This window comes from Nannobrachium achirus (genome assembly GCF_963921795.1).
Source record: "Nannobrachium achirus genome assembly, chromosome: 12".
NCBI lineage: Eukaryota > Metazoa > Chordata > Actinopteri > Myctophiformes > Myctophidae > Nannobrachium > Nannobrachium achirus.
In genome coordinates, this window is record NC_137832.1 from 29626634 (window position 1) to 29643430 (window position 16797).

Genomic DNA, 16797 nt, shown 5'->3' on the forward strand with positions numbered 1-16797 from the left:
AGAATGTGATCACCAGCAGAATAGATTGATTCTATTTATTGATTGGTCCAGAAACACAGTAGTGGGTTATAAGTTCACTTATATGTAGCTTTGTCACAAATCACTTTGAACATTGGTGACAGGCAGAATGATTCCATGTGTCAGTGACCACAGGCCTCTCAGCATAGCCCCCCAGGGCTAAGAATGTTCCTATTCAGTGGAACACATAATTGTTATAGAAAAGCTGTTGCCTTCAGCTTCATGTTTGTATTGCAGAGTTGAATCCAATTTACAATTTAGACATTACATTGATTATGGATTTATGTCTGAAGACAAAAGGTGAAAATAGGTGTGTTTACTGTCTGTCAGACAGGGTCCTTCGGCTCTAGAGTAATCTCACTGAGCACTTCTTGAAACGTAAGAATGAAAAGTTTTATTAAATGTTTTTATTTCTCGCTGCGCTTAAAATATTATAGCAGACAGACATAGCGACTTACAAAGTCCAAGATCAGAGTAAATTACTTGAACAAATGAGGGAAAATGGTCACATAAATAGAAAGCAAAGAAATTAAGTTCTGATAACTAAAGATTAAGTTGACGTTTCTAGTTAGAAATACCTACTCAGTCTGAGTCATCATAATATATTTGGGTATAACAGTGCTGTAGGCAATGTGAAGGCAGCACTCTAGAAAATGCATATATTTTGTCTCAAAGATAAACAACACAACATTTATAATACAGCATTATTTTTCAACATATCTTCATAATTGGTCCTCACTATGCTCATAATAATATGTTGAAAATGGTTGAAGTCGTCCTTTAAGAAAGGAATCGATTTTTTGCTTACTGCCTAGCAGGTACAGGAATTGGATTAAGGAAGCTTCTTTGCGCTTTGCAACTCATGCTGAGTTAATGACACCGATTGCCTCAGGACGTGTTAAAGCATTTACAATGTTAGTCTAATAAGATTGCTAGTCCACAGGTACTTAAAGGGAAACTTCACTGATTTTGAGCGTATGGAATATATGCCTGATGATGCGAAATGCAGCATTTAACGTCACTGTTTCCTAACGCCAAAATCTTGCGGAGAACAACGCAGAAAACGTTGTGCTTTTATTATTAATTATATCTCCTCACATTTAGAACAATGGGATTCAGGTTAAAAATCTTTTTAAGCAGGTTTCCCTTGCTTTCTGTTATTAAGTTGTAATGACCTTCCTTGCATGCTAACAAAGCAATTAATACGTATTTTGTAGCTGTCGGTGTAAACCTTCAAAACTGATACTTTTTAATATTGTAAAGAGAGAAGAAAGAAAGAAAATAGTGAAAATATCTGATCTACAAGCTCACTTGTATGTCTTTTGTGCGACAGTCCTGTATAGAAATGTGCAGATCACATACATTTTCTATGAGCAATGCTTTCACTGTGTGGTTTGTCTGAGGGCACTGTGTGGATCTCTTGTCAAAGTTGAACATATGGTTGTGTGATTGTGTTGTAGTGTCTCCAGCTGCGGAGCGGCTTCGGTACATCCTGGGTGAGGACGATGACATGCCCAACCCAACGCTGTTCACAGAGATGGACACTCTGCAGCGCGATGGAGATGAGCTGGAGTGGAAGGAGTCTGCCAGGTGACTGGAAGATTCACATGCACGCACACACATACACACACATACACACACAAACACATACGCACGCACGCACGCATGCACGCACGCACGCACACACACACACCATGCACCTTTGAACTTTTTTCAAAAAAGCCTGCTTGGTTAGAGACATTTTTGACAAATTGTATTCTCCTGTGCAAAGAAAAACCTCCCAGGTGTTTCTTGTGGATTTCAAATCGCTCGGGAACTAACATGGTGATGAATTGTTTGCTTCAGGTGGGTGAAGTTTGAGGAGAAAGTAGAGACGGGAGGAGAAAGATGGAGCAAGCCCCATGTGTCCACTCTATCCCTGCACAGTCTGTTTGAGCTCAGGACATGTCTCCAGACAGGCACAGTGCTACTGGACCTGGACGGATACTCACTACCTCAGATAGTTGGTGAGACACCATTCATTTAAATAGGATCTTATTAAAGAAGGATGATATGCTCATACTGTCTTTAGGGCTATTTTATTTATTTTAAGGCCATTTTAAGTGTTCAGTTCACCGAATTAGAGCAGTACTTTAGATATTAGGAAAGATTTGGAGAGAATGACCAGTCATTAACCCAGTTCCAACCCATGGTCCTTTCTTGAGCGTCTTCCTGTACATGTAAAACTTTCTGACTGTCTGTGATGGGTGTACTACACTTTGAGTACTACTTTGCAGGCAGTGCAACTCACGGACGCCATTGTGTTTTCTTGATTTGTAGAGCTACGGTTCGAAAATTCATGAACCACTACTTTTCCAACGTTTTAAGAAAATGTATTTTGAGTTGAAATTGGTTTCAAGTTGCTGACAGTTCCTGGGTGCCTTTTCATCACCAGATAAGGTTTTTATTCAGACTTCAGGGAGCAATGATGATCCAGTCCTGAATTTCAAAAAGGAAACATAAAGCCTTTGTTACAAGAAAGACTACTTTTGATGGAACATATAATTACAGTACTACCCATGTTATTCTTTGCTATTGTACTTGTCTAGTACAAAACAAAAAAAAAAGAAAAAACTCTCAGTTTAGCCTACAGAAACATTTAAAGGGCCACACTGGTAATAAGCTCTCATGGTTTTTTGTGTTTGTCCTTTTGACATATATTGTAGAAATACATATGGTCATGTATATGAACTTTTGTCAATAAAAATCGATGTATTTTCCAGATGAGATCATCGAGCGGCAGATTGAGGAGGGCTTGATATCTCCAGACCTGAGAGAGCAGATCAGCTTTGTTCTGCTGCGGAAACACAGACACGGGACCAAGAAGTCCATGCTCAACATGGGGGGGAAATCTGCCTCTGCCACTCCCAGTGAGTTCCACATTTTCTACAATTAACATTGACATCACATCTACAGTAATCTAACTATTAATTTAGCGAATGTCTGTCCGCCGTCTGTCTTCAGTTCTCTTACGTCATACTCTGGCGTCATGTAGTACTGACATCACAGACTGGCCTGGACACGGAACAACATGTATGGGCATGAAGATCTGCCCAACCGGCACTCCAACATGGAACACCATATATCATTCTCATTCTCATATCAACTCATTTTAAGTACTCCCAGTTCACATCCCCCATTATGTCCCATAGGTTTTTGTTATTATTATTATTTTTACTATTATTAGTGGCCAAGGCCACGAAGTGGCAAATGGCCACTCATTGATATTGGACTTCATCATTATTATTATTCTTCCGCCACTTTTTCTCTAGCGGCTAGACCGTGCAGTCGCTTTTTACGAAACTCGGCAGCATGGCAGAGGACTATGCCAAACGGCTAAAACGCGAAGCTCGCAACAATCGGCCAAAGGGTGGCGCTGTAGGAAGCATTTGAAAAATGCCAACTTTGAACTGGTGTAGCTCATGCCCTGTTTCAGGTACAGCAATGAAACCTGTATACACTTATGCGTCTCCTCATGTCGAACAACTTTTACGCTCTGACCAACTACGCTTTGGACCAACGTGGTCATCGCACAGCGGCCGGATTTCTTTTAAAGCGAAACATTATTTTTTAATAATTCACTGTATAATGCAGTTTTATGCAAATTATTCTTCTGCCTCAAAATCATACATGCAAAGTGACACGTTCATGGCATTTGGCAAATATGTAGAGGGTTAGTCCAAATATCACTGAAAGCAATCTTACTCCAATTGGCCAAAGGGGGGCGCTATACGAAGCGTTTGAAAACTCAAACTTTAAAGGGGCATAAGTCATGCCTCGTTTCGTTTGAAGACATGCAACTTGCTTACACGCGTGCCTTGACTCAAGCGGAAGTCATCTGTGTCTTTGTTAAGTAAGCTCCGCCCTTAGATTTTCCGCCATTTTGAGCAGTTCGTAAAACACTTAAACCCGCTTTTATTCCGGAACTTTCGCGTCACGTGCACAGAACTTTTTTTACATGAACTTTGGACCAATATCTAAAGATCTGTCAGATCGGATTTTTTAAAAATTGAAACATGCTTTTTGGAGCTGTGTGGAACACAAGCTCCCTATACGTGGCCGTGTGTGTGTCCGTCCGTGTCTGTCTGTCTGTCTGTCTGTCTGTCTGTCTGTCTGTCTGTCTGTCTGTATGTAGCCTCAAAGTTTGGCACGCTACTCCTCCCACAGTTTTTGCACCACACACTCGCGCCATATGTCAAATCGACCGGCTTACTCGGGAATCGTCTGCTAGTAACTTGCTAAGAGAAAGGTTCTATAGTTTAATTGATATTAATTTATTAGTGAATTAATTTTCCCCATTGACTTATAATGGGAATTGCAAAAACTCACATTCAAGTATTTTTCTCTCGTAAACCATAGGAGCTACAGTTTCAAACCTCGGAGAGGAGATTCATAATGATTTTAAGAATGAATCCAAAAAAAATTACATCACTCGGCCTCATGGTGGCGCTATAACGGCCCACTTTGCGTTTTGCCCCGTAACTCTTGAACCGTAGATCGGAAAATTAATATTCTTTTTTCCCTGGATTCCTTGGGTCAAGACGCATCTCCCCATATAGGCCACGCCCATTTGCGCCAGGATAGATTTTCCGCCATCTTGAATTTTCTCCAAAACACACTTTTTGCACCTTTTCCTACATATTTTCTTCAAATGTCACAAAAATCGGTACACATGATCCTGGGTGACCAGAGAGGTGCTACACACACACACACACACACACACACACACACACACACACACACACACACACACACACACACACACACACAGCTCCACTTCGAACAGAGGTTCGATTTTTTTATAATTCAATCAACATTGCAAGTTTTATGCAAATTATTCTTCTGCCTCTAAAACATACATGCAAAGTAAAATTTTCATGATGAACTACAGTAGAAGGTTAGTCCAAATATCGTTGAAACCAAAAAGAATCATATTTGAACTGGGGACCCCCCATCCTGACGTGAGTAGGGGTTTCCCATGATCTGGGCCTTAGGCTAGATGCAGAATAGAGCTGGGACGTTCGCGAACAAATCGAATCTTTTGAACGGCTCTTTGAAGTGAACGATGGGATCCGGTTCGCGCAGTAGAGAGCCGTTCATTTGGGGGGGAGACCCCCTCCCCCCAATTCAACATCTCCTTGCTACTCCACTGAGTACTGACTGAGTACAGTGAGTGAGTGAGAGAGAGAGAACAAGTGGAGGAGCGAGTTCATTGTTGCCTGCTTGTTTTTTTTAGGTGTTTTATGAATAACAAAAGTCAAGGTAGCTTAATTTACACACACATTTTATGAAAAGGGTAAATACTAAATTGTGATCTCAACTGTCAGCAGAGGAATGTGGTGCCACCTTGTGGATTCATGTTTAAACAAATTCTTCTTAAAAATATATAAATATACAAGGAGCCAATGAGCCAGTCTTTTGAACGGCTCTTTTTAGTGAGCCAGATCGATGGTACTGTCTCACTTCAAAGAGCCATAAATCCCACCTCTAATGCAGAATAGACCCAAACACCTGCCCAGCAATTTGCAATCAAACCACACCCAGTATAAAGTCAGTCTTTCTGGAGTAACTTGCTCAGTGTGGTCCACAACACTGGAGGTGTTACAGGCAGCAGGTATGTACTCTTTATTTATTTCAACAACTATTCCAAGTTCTGACAGTTTAATTAATTCATTATTTATACTTACCCATGCAATAATTTGACTTTTAGATACCATACCTACCTGATCCACTCGCTACACTGGCTGTGTGAATGAGGAACATTGTGACTTGGTGAGTGACCATGTGCTCTGTAATATAATGTTTTTTGGGATTTAAATGTAAAAAATATTTATTTTTGAATGTAATGCTTGTATGTAAGCTGCTAAGTTGATTATTGAATTGATGTATTTTGAGTTTAAAGACGGCTTGTAGATCAGCAGATTAGCAGAATATTTTTTTTAAGATGGTAGATCGGCAGATTAACTGATTTTATTATTTTGTATTCATTTTATTTTATATTCATTTTGCCTTTTTCTCTGCATCCAGTCCAGGTTTTTTGGCTAGGAACTGAACTGAATGATGGCAAGCCAGCCCTGTACAATCCCTGTATGATCCCAGTCCTGTTTCACCTATGGTCATGGGTAGGAAACTCAGCGGCAGCAACTCATACACAAACATTCCCCCCCAGTTCTCTCAATCCCAATCTACACTTTGCCCTATGAACATTGAACACTCTGACTGACTTGACTACCAATAACTTTGACCGGACTGATATTTGGGAATCAATTGTGAATATCAACTGTATGCATTCATGCTTTATTTTCCTTTTCCTTTTTCAATATAATCTCTCGCAATACAGTTTGGTCTCTTGAGTTTTATTTAATGTTGTCATCAATGTAATTCCTCCAACCAACACCTTCTTCTGCAACAACAGGTGTAGCATATGCTTTGTAGAGGGAAAGTATAAATTGCTAGTGGACCAACTACAAGCCAATGCATTTTAATGTTTATGCCTGCCAGTTTATTGAATGATTGGGGTGGTGGTTATAATGGGTGTGGCCACTTCTCCTGGGTCTCTCCTGGACTGCTGTGGGCTGTTTCTCCTGGACTGCTGTGGGCTGTTTCTCAAGTAATAGGAACATGCCAAGTGCTGTGAAGGAGAAGGGGTTTCAAGGGTTTCAGAGTAATTTGTTTATTTAAATTGTTAATGAGTTTCCACCCAAATTATATTTGTTTAATAGTAACGCATCTTTTTTGTGACATGTATGTGTTTAGCTGTAAAATTGAAAAAACAATAAAAACAATGTAATAATAATGCATCTTTAGTGTATAGGTTAATTTTAGGCAATGGGTTATTTAAGTATTGTTGCTAATTGGGGCTGTGTCCTGTGGTACAGTCCACTTCTATTTAAAGGAGGCCACAGGGACAGACAAGGTAGTTAGTTGGACCTGCACTGAAGTGAGTTATGGAAGAAAAAAAAGGTATTTGGCTGCAGACCCCATCTCAAAATATTTTGTTCCAGGGATCCCAAAAGTAAATAGGCCTATTTGCGTTAAAATATTCACTCTAGATGCCGAATAGATACACGAAGCTCAGATCCGTTGACAAATGAAAACTTCAACTTTTTTCAATAAAAACAATTTAAGTTTAGTTTAATTTAAGTCTGACTCTGCTAGCCACTTACAGAAAAATAATGCTGCTATAATAATCTGCAATTGCAAATCTTTGTGTAAATAAACTGAAATTCATATTATTGCATGACTATTTCTTTATCATGTTTCACAAGCATCTGGGTCTACAATGCCAGTGGTGTAAAAGTAACTGAGTACATTTACTCAAATACTATCCTTAGTATAATTTTGAGGTATTTTATACTTCACTTGTATACTCTTACTTCTAGGCTACTCCAGTAAATGCTCATGCGTTGCATTGCATTGTGAGCTTGTAGATCTGCTATTTTCAAAAAATTTCAAGTTGATGCCAATACCTTTGTATTTTTATTCAGTATTTATCTCTATATATTCATGTTATTCCTGGCACCGCCCCCGTTATCCTGTTCATATCCTGAAAGAGGCGGAGGCTGAAAAAGCTGTCCTGAAAAACATCATTTGGTTTCCTGTTGTCCTTGCATTAAAGTGTCAGTAGTTGGCGTTCTGGGCTCTGAATGTACCTGGGTTGCCATGTCTGCTTATAAGCAATTTGTGTCTCTAAAAATACTATAGTTGCTTATTGGGCATTCTAATATTTTTAAACCAGTGTGTGAAGTTGGCTGATGGCCTAGGCTCTAAAGAACGGTTTAAGAGGGGTGATTTAAGATTTTCATTTATCTAGCCTCCTCCATGCAATTTTGTAGCCTACAATGAAACCCAAAATTCAAAAATAGCAAAAATAAACTTTGACAAAAATAGAACTCAGGAACAAAAGGCAAAACTCAAGATAAAGGAAAAATAATAAACACAGCCCATGGATAGGGCCTTGCAGCTCTCTCGCTGTGTGGCGTGCGTGCATGCGTGTGCGTGCAATATCTTTAAGCAGAGTGCATATGTCTATAGGGCACAGGCGGCTAGACCGAGCCTCCAATATGGGGTCACGTGCACAAGAAAATATGATCACTCGAAAATTTCAGAAATACTCAGATTACATTTACTCAGATTGATTTCACTCCAAGCCTCCAAAATATGAAGAAAAAGAAAATCAATAAAATCAAGGCACTCAGCCTACATAGAACTTTTTTTTCCTTTTTTTTAAAACAAACATGGTTAACAGATCCTGTGGCTGTCTATTGTAGTGGTCAGGGCATGTGCCTTTCATGCAGAAGGACGTTGGATCGAATCCCGCTTGGGGTTGATATAAGCTTAAAATCATGACATTTGGTAGACTTTACAGTTTGGATCCTTGAACAATGTCTGATATGGAGCCTTCCCAATAATAATAATATCTGCCATTACTAAATAATGTAGTTTGCATCATAACTCCTGAACCAAGCATTATAATACAAACTGTGATGTCTACACCTATGTTGTGATGACCAAGGATTGCAATGATATCATGTACCAGCTCAGTGGCCTAGTGGTTTCAGTGTCTGCCCTGAGACTGGGAGATCCGGGTTCAAACCCGGGTTGTGTCATACCAAAGACTATACAAAATTGGACCCAGTGCCTCCTGCTTGGCACTCAGCATCAAGGGTTCGATTGGGGGTAAGTCCCTGCGACATACTAGTGTCATGTCCAGGGGGTGTACTTGTACATCAAGCTGCCTCATGCTACTTAAACAGGAGATAGGCTCCTGCCCTGTGAGACTCATGACTCGGGCGAGTCATATGGTCTTCATGGCTTGGCAAGGCTTACTATGTACAGTATCAAACTGGGTGAATAGTATCACAGTATTTTATGTCTGTTGCATATAGTATTTTGCATACATGTTGTGTAAAGGTCAATTTGTGCTTTTACCTATAACTCCCCCGATTAGTGTAAAACTTTGTATGCACACTTCCCAGAGGCCAAGGAAAAACCTGTGCCCTGCATTTTTCACATCTGCCACCAGAAGGCCGAAAACACATTCTTCGATATTACTCCTTCAGATTTTATCAGAAAATCACACAAATCAGTACACACAGTATCTCTACAGTGATGTAATCATGACGGATTTGTCCGATATCATATTCTATCTAATTGGCTAACATTGAATTCCAAGGTTTGCAGGATTGCTCCTTTTTGAACAAAATGTCTCAAATCATGAACGTAGCCTGCTATGCGTGTGAGATTTTGCACACACATTCCCACTAGGCCAAGGAACAGATGCCACCCTTCTCACATTGGCCTGTTATAGCGCCACCAGCGGGTCAACTTTAGCAAAACACATTTTTGGAACAAAATGCCTCAAATCCCGCATGCAGCGTACGATTGCCGTGAAAGGCCCAAGAACGCATGGCACCCTTTTCACTTTGGCCTATTATAGAGTCACCACTAGGCCAAAAAAACCTACCTGACCTGCCGGAGTCCTGTTCGGAAGAACACTGCTTCTAGTTTTTCTTTGATGTCTTCTTTGCTTTCCCTTGATGCCTTTTTGCTTTCCTGCTCTGCTTTTAGTGCCTTGGCCACTTTATCGCTGCTTGCAGCTATATTTAATACTTGTTTCTGTTTTTTCATAAGCAATAAAATCTCAGATATCATGATCTCTAGTTAAGTTTGACAGCAGCAGAAGATCACACTAACCCACCTAAAACAAAAACACTGGCTTTTAATGCATTTTCTTCTGTGAATCCTCCAGTCTATTGTAGGTACATTCTGAGATATTATTTACATGAGTAAATATCCCTTTTACTTGTGTTTCCTACAAATTGTTGGTATTATTTAAATAGATTTTCTAAAATGTAAAATAAATAAATAAACCATATTCAAAAGAATTTCTGAAACTTTTAAGAACCCTTTCAGACATAGTGAAAATAGCGTTTTTTACAACCTCAAATTGTGTCACATTGAGCCATGTTGTGAGAATGTGGATCAGCTATTAAATAAGACTTAAATTAATTCTGTACTGTATATACGTATTTTTGTACGTTTGTGTCACGGGGAGACTTAGATTTGGGTCTTGCGCTCAAACGTTTATGAAACGCTGCTCCAGTTAAATGGGAAGAGAGATGTGACTTGTTGTAGTAGGTGTTTAGGTATATGGCTGTCATGGTCTCTAACAGGCACGTGCACACATAGACATCAGAGCCCCTGCCCTTTATCTGTCTGTAAAAAGTGCCCTCTCCATGCATGCAGTTTTCACTATGGTGAAAGAAATGCAAATGCCCCGTTTCCATGCCATACCTGAAGTCAGCAATCAAGAGAATTGCCTTGTCCAAACTCTCGTGAACTTGAATGCAGCATCTTATGTTGAAAGAATTGTACTCTCTGTGTAGAAATCAAGCATCAAAAATAGCCGACCTCCAAGCTCGGAGGTATGCTATTTTTGATATTTCCACCAAAAGGCCCTTTTAGAAATTTCAGCCCCTGCCTCTCTAACATTCTCTGCACCTCCCTGGTCTCTAATGCAGCGGAATGTTGGTGACATACCCACTTCAGTAACGCCACACAAATGGTGACGGATTATACAAGGCTAGGCTGGAATTAATATTTGAATATTTGCCCTGATGTGGAACTCAGGGAAAACACTATATTGGTTATAATAAGTATGCACAAATGTAATGATCCTGCTATACGACCATTTGTCAAAGCATACTCACCATAGTGAAATCAATATATTCAAGCCCTACACACTGTTTGTACTCATTGATATAGAGTGTTTATTCATGAAGTAATAGGGTTCTCCATGTCTCTCCACCTCTTTATTAAACCAGATCGGGATACCAATTATAGCCTATCCAATCAGGATAGAGAAGTCAGACAGGATACAGATTAATCAAGTGACATAGGAAGTTAGCAGAACTTGGAACTGGAACACTATATAATTGAAGCAAGCTGATATGGGTACTCTCTTGTGATTGGCTGACATTTTGTCATAGATTGATTAATTGAATAATTTATTAGAAGTTTGCATAGAAAAAGGTACAGTTTCATGACACATCACTGGTACAAGGTCAACTAAAAGGATAAGCTCAAGAAAGCACTAGATTATTTAAATTGAGATACTTTTTAAAAATTCATATAACATTGAAAGAATAAAACAGTACTATGCAGAGAAAATTGGAACATTTATTTTATGTTTATAGAGCTGGAGAAACAGGGGACCTCTGTTACTGAACAAACACTCTAGCAATGATTACTATCACAATAGTGCTCTCACTTTCCCAAAAATATCACTTACACTAGCGTCAACATGGGTGTTGGCTAGGTCGCCGTAGTTACCCACTGAATATTGGACCATACTCCATATATGAAGCTACCCGACATATCTAACCAACCGACAGAGATCATACCTAGCACTACTTAAAGAGTGGTCGTCACCCCTTGACTTGAGATGCAATCAGCGTTACTTTAGCGAGAACTTTAGACAAAAATAGCAGATCTACAAGCTCACAACGTCTCGCAGCGCACACTAAGTACAGAGTGAAAGGTCAAGTTTATTAAGTATTGGCGGTTCAAGTGGTTAAACATCTGAAAACACAAATTGACATGAATCCAAAATACACTGATGATTGTGCTGTCAACGATGAAACTATATGGAATCTATGAAAATGTTGTGGCGTCCCTGCTTCATCTCTCTCTCAACTAAGGGGTCCTTGCCCTGAAAACGTTGAAGAACCCTGTGCTAGATCATTGACCTGCTCCCACCAGGGGAGAGTCCAGCAACTTCTGTATGCGCCAGGATATTTGGCCTTACATGCCAAATACCTCTGCATTGTACAAGAAGAGCCTATTCTTTCATAAGGTTAAGCTCTTATCGGACGCCACTGCTGCGGGTCCCTCCTAGGCTCCTACACTTAGACAACAAGTTCCCTTTGGCTAGTATTTCATACGGACCATTCAATAAAATGATGAACATCACAGAGACATTGTCTTCCTAATTCTGCATTTACATAATATGGGAAAGATGGGAAACACTTCTATAGGGCATAGCAGTGGATGTGGTTTACTGGTGCCACTAAAAAATCATTTTCCCCATAGACTTTTGCAAAAATATTTATATCAATTATTTTAAGCCAAGCCATCCAGGATCTTGGTGAATCATGACCATAACACCTTTGATTCTGTGAAAAATATGTTTTGAATATTTAATGATGTATACTACATTTACCCTTTATTTTATTGATTTCCTTTTTTTTTTTCAGAATCAAAGGTGTTGTGGTCATGGATTCACCAGGATCCTGGATGGCTTGATTCTAGACTTAAAATAATTTATATAAATATTTTTGTATGGGAGAAAATGAATGGGAGATTCTATGTTGTGGCACCAGTAAACCATGCCCACTGCTATGCCCTATTTAGGTTAGATGCGTGTTGTTAATCTCATAGTCAGCCAGCACTAGAGACGCAGGACTATAACAATGTAAAAATAGTAAAGTACAAAGCCCTAAAGATACCCAGAACAATGAGCACATTGCATACAGGGACGTTATTATCTGACTCATTGAATCACATTACAGTTCTCACCTTCCAACCATTAGTTGTCTATTTTATATGTATAACAACTGCATCTACTAAATGATGCTCAACATGAGGCCCACAGCTCTCGATCTCACATGCCCTTTATTGCCAACTACCAATAAAAACATATTCATTCTCTTTTCACTGAGGACTAATCATTAAATCACAACAAAGACAAATCATTAACACTAATGATTAAATGACATTTAAACAATTGTTCTTTAAATGCTTAAATGGAGGAAAATAACAGCCAGTGTGCCATCTTGGCCAGAGAAAATGGGAATTCTGAGTAGGCTATATTTACCATTCACTGATTTATTGCAACAGCAATCTGTCCAATCATTTTGTAACTTCTAATCCATGTGGCTCGAAACCCCATGACAATATTTTAGGCTTCTTCTTCTTTCGTGTATCATCGTCCTTGATGATTGGTTGGCGACATTTTGCTGTGTGGCCCATGTGCAATGTTAAGTTGAATAGCTTATGTGTGATTAAAGCCTTAAACCATTCTGAACAACAGGCCGCGCAGATGGCCATTGAAGCTCTCTGTTGTCAGTTAAAAGAAAACTACTTGCACATGTAAGATTTTCTGGTGGACTTTTGGTTTCTGATGTCAGAAGCAAAAGTAAAGCAAAATCGAAAAGAAAACTCTGCCCTGTTCTGAGTAATCACGTCCTACAGTTTGCGCTGAAGTTCCCAGCTGAACACTGCTTTGTTCTCTGTCCCAATCAGCTCGAAGTCCAGCTCGAAGTCCTGCACAGTCCCGAGGAGGGGCGGGGGCCAACTTCAACCGTTCCACTGAAGACCTCCGCATGAAACAGCAGCAGTCTGCTAGCTACGGTCGCCTGCGTGAGTGTCTGTCAGTTTGTCTGACTGTCCCCCTGTTGTGGGAGCAGTGTGGTTATATCATGTTGAAGCTGTCGTGGGAGCAGTGTGGTTATATCATGTTGAAGCTGTGATCATGTAAATGTGAAGCAAATCGAAGTATTTCTGTGCTGTGTTTCCTTCCAGGTCATGCCCAGAGTAGAAGTATGAATGACATTGCTGATACGCCCGGCCCTGACCAGGTGAATGACATGACTAATGGCCGGGTTCATTAAATAGGGGTCAAAATATGAACTATTTCATAGTGACACTATTTCTTTTAGTAACTTTACACTACAGTACTTGCTGCTATAACGAGCATACTTCTCCTCACACATTGATACTACTATAATAATCTATCTATACATTTCTGACATGTACAGTATGTGTATTTGTGTGTCTTTCTCGGGCTTTGTTGATTGGCCAAACCAAACCATCGGCCTCACTGATTGACCAAGCATGTGTGTGTGTGTGTGCGCGCGCGCGTGCGTGCCTGTGTGTCTTGGGCTTCCTTGATTGGCCATTTGGCCCCAGCCCCCAACCTATCGGCCTCAAGGATTAGCCAAATCATGGATTATTCTACAGTTTGCGTCACTTTTTTTAGTCCATTCCAATACAGAACAATGCATGGATGGTCTGTATCTGTCTGTGACTGACTGACTGAGGATCTCCATTCTCCATTTATACGCCCATGTACGTCATCAACTTGTCAGTGACACTGTACCTCACAATATGTACAATGGGTCATGCATTCCCAACTTGAAACGTTGCACCGCTTCCCGGTGTGCACCAATAACACATACAGTTGATTATAGCCAAAAACATTAGAAAATCATGCATTCATAGAAAAAGATAACCATTGCCGAAAGCCTAATGTGGGTTTGATTACGTAAAATGAATATGTTTTTAAAAAAAAATGTTTTGTTTTTTGGAGGGTTGACTAAATTGTCCCCAGCGTTTGCATCAATGGAACTCATTTTCCAGTTTGTCTTTGGCTATCTGTATTTATGTCTCCCGGGAGGATAAAGAGGGGATTGATGCCTTTATTTTCCAATTGTCGCCTACTGTTATTGGCAAGATAACCTCTCACTAAGGGACTGTTTGTTGTCCAATGAAGCAGCGAGAAGCAGGGTTTATTTTTGTTCCCCCAGCACTCATCAATATCTCTTTGTAGAAAAGGTTACAGACAGTGATGGAAGCGGCATGTCGCTACATAATTCTCTCATTTGGAGGGAGGGTTCAATAGAGTGCCATTAGGAGCTGTGGCGATGTAAGGACATGCCCATTATTATCTGGGATTACAAAGCCATAAAACGAGACAGATCAGGTTTGTGTTGAACCGGTCACGCTTATATTTATTGCCAGAATAATTGTGAGAGGCAGCGCGCAAAAATAAGCGGGTTTAGCGTCAATGGGGATTTGATTTGGAGGACACTGTGTAAATGGTTTCATTAAGTGAAAGGTATATTTTGCCAAAACAAGCATCTCTAGAAAATACCGATCATTGGTTCAGAGGCTGGGGATTGTAAGGATGTATTTACATGCCTTCTCCAGGCCACTTAACAATTGACAAGCAATTATTTTGAAGTGTTTGTGTATGATTATTGTCTGTGTGAATGAGTATGTTTGCCCATGTGTATATATTTTATACTGTATGTGTTTCTGTGTGTGAAAGAAAAAGGTCTACACAGTGTAATATGCTCCAAAAGATGTATTACCACCATTGCAGCATAATAAACCATTTATCTTATGGAGCATATTCCAGTGTGCAGAGTCTATTCTTTCACTATTGTTGACTTTAAAATGTTTTTTTTTGGTTGTGTGTGCTTTTCTACTTGTTTTTGTGCCTGTGTTTGTGTTTATGAATGTGCAATTTATATAAAGTGGAAGCATGTGGATTAGTTGTGCACTATGCATTTGTCTTTGTGTGCTTGCGAATGTGTGGTTGCGTACAGTATGTGACTAAACACTTGCTTGTGTGTGTGTGTGTGTGTGTGTGTGTGTGTGTGTGTGTGTGTGTGTGTGTGTGTGTGTGTGTGTGTGTGTGTGTGTGTGTGTGTGTGTGTGTGTGTGTGTGTGTGTGTGTGTGTGTGTGTGTGTGTGTGTGTGTGTGTGTGTTTGTGCGTGCGCATACGTGCGTGCCTGCGTTTTGCACACTAAGGATTTTGTGTTTATCTGTGGGGTTCCTACACACGTGACACTTTGTCTGGATCAATATGAAACTGGCATCTGGGAAACGTGTCACTCTCCCGTCCGCGTGCCTGCCACCTCACATGCAGCAGCTGATATACTGTAGGCTGTGGATATCGACACTGAACGCTCATTGCTATTGAGCACCATGGTACAATTTACACCACATCCTGTTGTCAGACACAGGTCAGGTTATTTGGAGGGAGAGGGGGCGGGAGGGGGAGAGAGAGAGAGGGATAAGCGGATACGTATTGATGGTCTGGGACCTAACGGTATGCTGGTTTACGCAGCAGAACTCTCCCATATAAGATGGCGATGGTGAATTTGATGATATTCTCACAGACTAGGCCAGGACAGTCGCCTATAATGCTCAATCCTCTTTTAGCTAACCCACCTGCCTAGAACATGATAATTTATTTACTTTTGAACATGACACGATGACATCACTTTGTGTCCCCACCGCTATCCCGTTGCAGCTCAAGAACAAGTTCATGAAAAAGATACCCAGAGATGCCGAGGCCTCAAACGTGCTGGTGGGCGAAGTGGACTTCCTGGATAAGCCCTTCGTAGCGTTCGTGCGCCTCGCTCAAGCCACCACGCTAGGAGGCCTGACTGAGGTCGCTGTGCCCACAAGGTATACAGCCTCATTATTACTGTCCTGACTGTTATCTGTCTAATGAGGTCATTTTCACAGGCATGGGTGTCGCACCAAATTCTGGGCCATGGGTACTTTAACTATTGAAAAATAGCAGATATACAAGCGCTCAGCCGCGCTGCGAGCTTGTAGATCTGCTATTTTTGAAAAATCATGAAAATATGTGCAAGTCTTTGAATATTTCAAATCCTTCTGTGTTTTTTTTTTTGAAAAACCTATGTTTCTATGTCAGTGGTGCTCAAACATTTTCATGTGAAGGACCCCCAAAATGATATGTATTTGGCCAGGGACCCCCATCTCAAAATATTTAGTTCCAGGGACCCCCCAGAAGCAAAATTTGAATTTAAAATGTTCGCTTTAAAAAATATATTCAAAGATTTGCACACATTTTCACGACTTTTTAGAAATAGCAGATCTACAAGCTCACAGTGCTGTGAGCTTCAATATCTACTATTTTT

The 16797-nt window shown here is 40.2% G+C and overlaps 1 protein-coding gene across 1 annotated transcript in view; it reads left to right on the forward strand.

Annotated features, from left to right (window-relative positions):
- Nucleotides 1-1540: 1540 nt before the first annotated feature.
- slc4a5a (solute carrier family 4 member 5a) overlaps nt 1541-16797 on the forward strand; it is a gene marked incomplete at its 3' end in the record, with an annotated part of 37156 nt that continues 21899 nt past the window's right edge. Inside the window, exons 1-6 of the mRNA XM_080737946.1 lie at nt 1541-1608; nt 1864-2024; nt 2781-2927; nt 13363-13479; nt 13642-13697; nt 16161-16318. Coding sequence (XP_080594072.1) covers nt 1556-1608; nt 1864-2024; nt 2781-2927; nt 13363-13479; nt 13642-13697; nt 16161-16318 — 692 coding nt within the window. The 5' untranslated portion in view covers nt 1541-1555. The remainder of the gene's footprint in view (nt 1609-1863; nt 2025-2780; nt 2928-13362; nt 13480-13641; nt 13698-16160; nt 16319-16797) is intronic.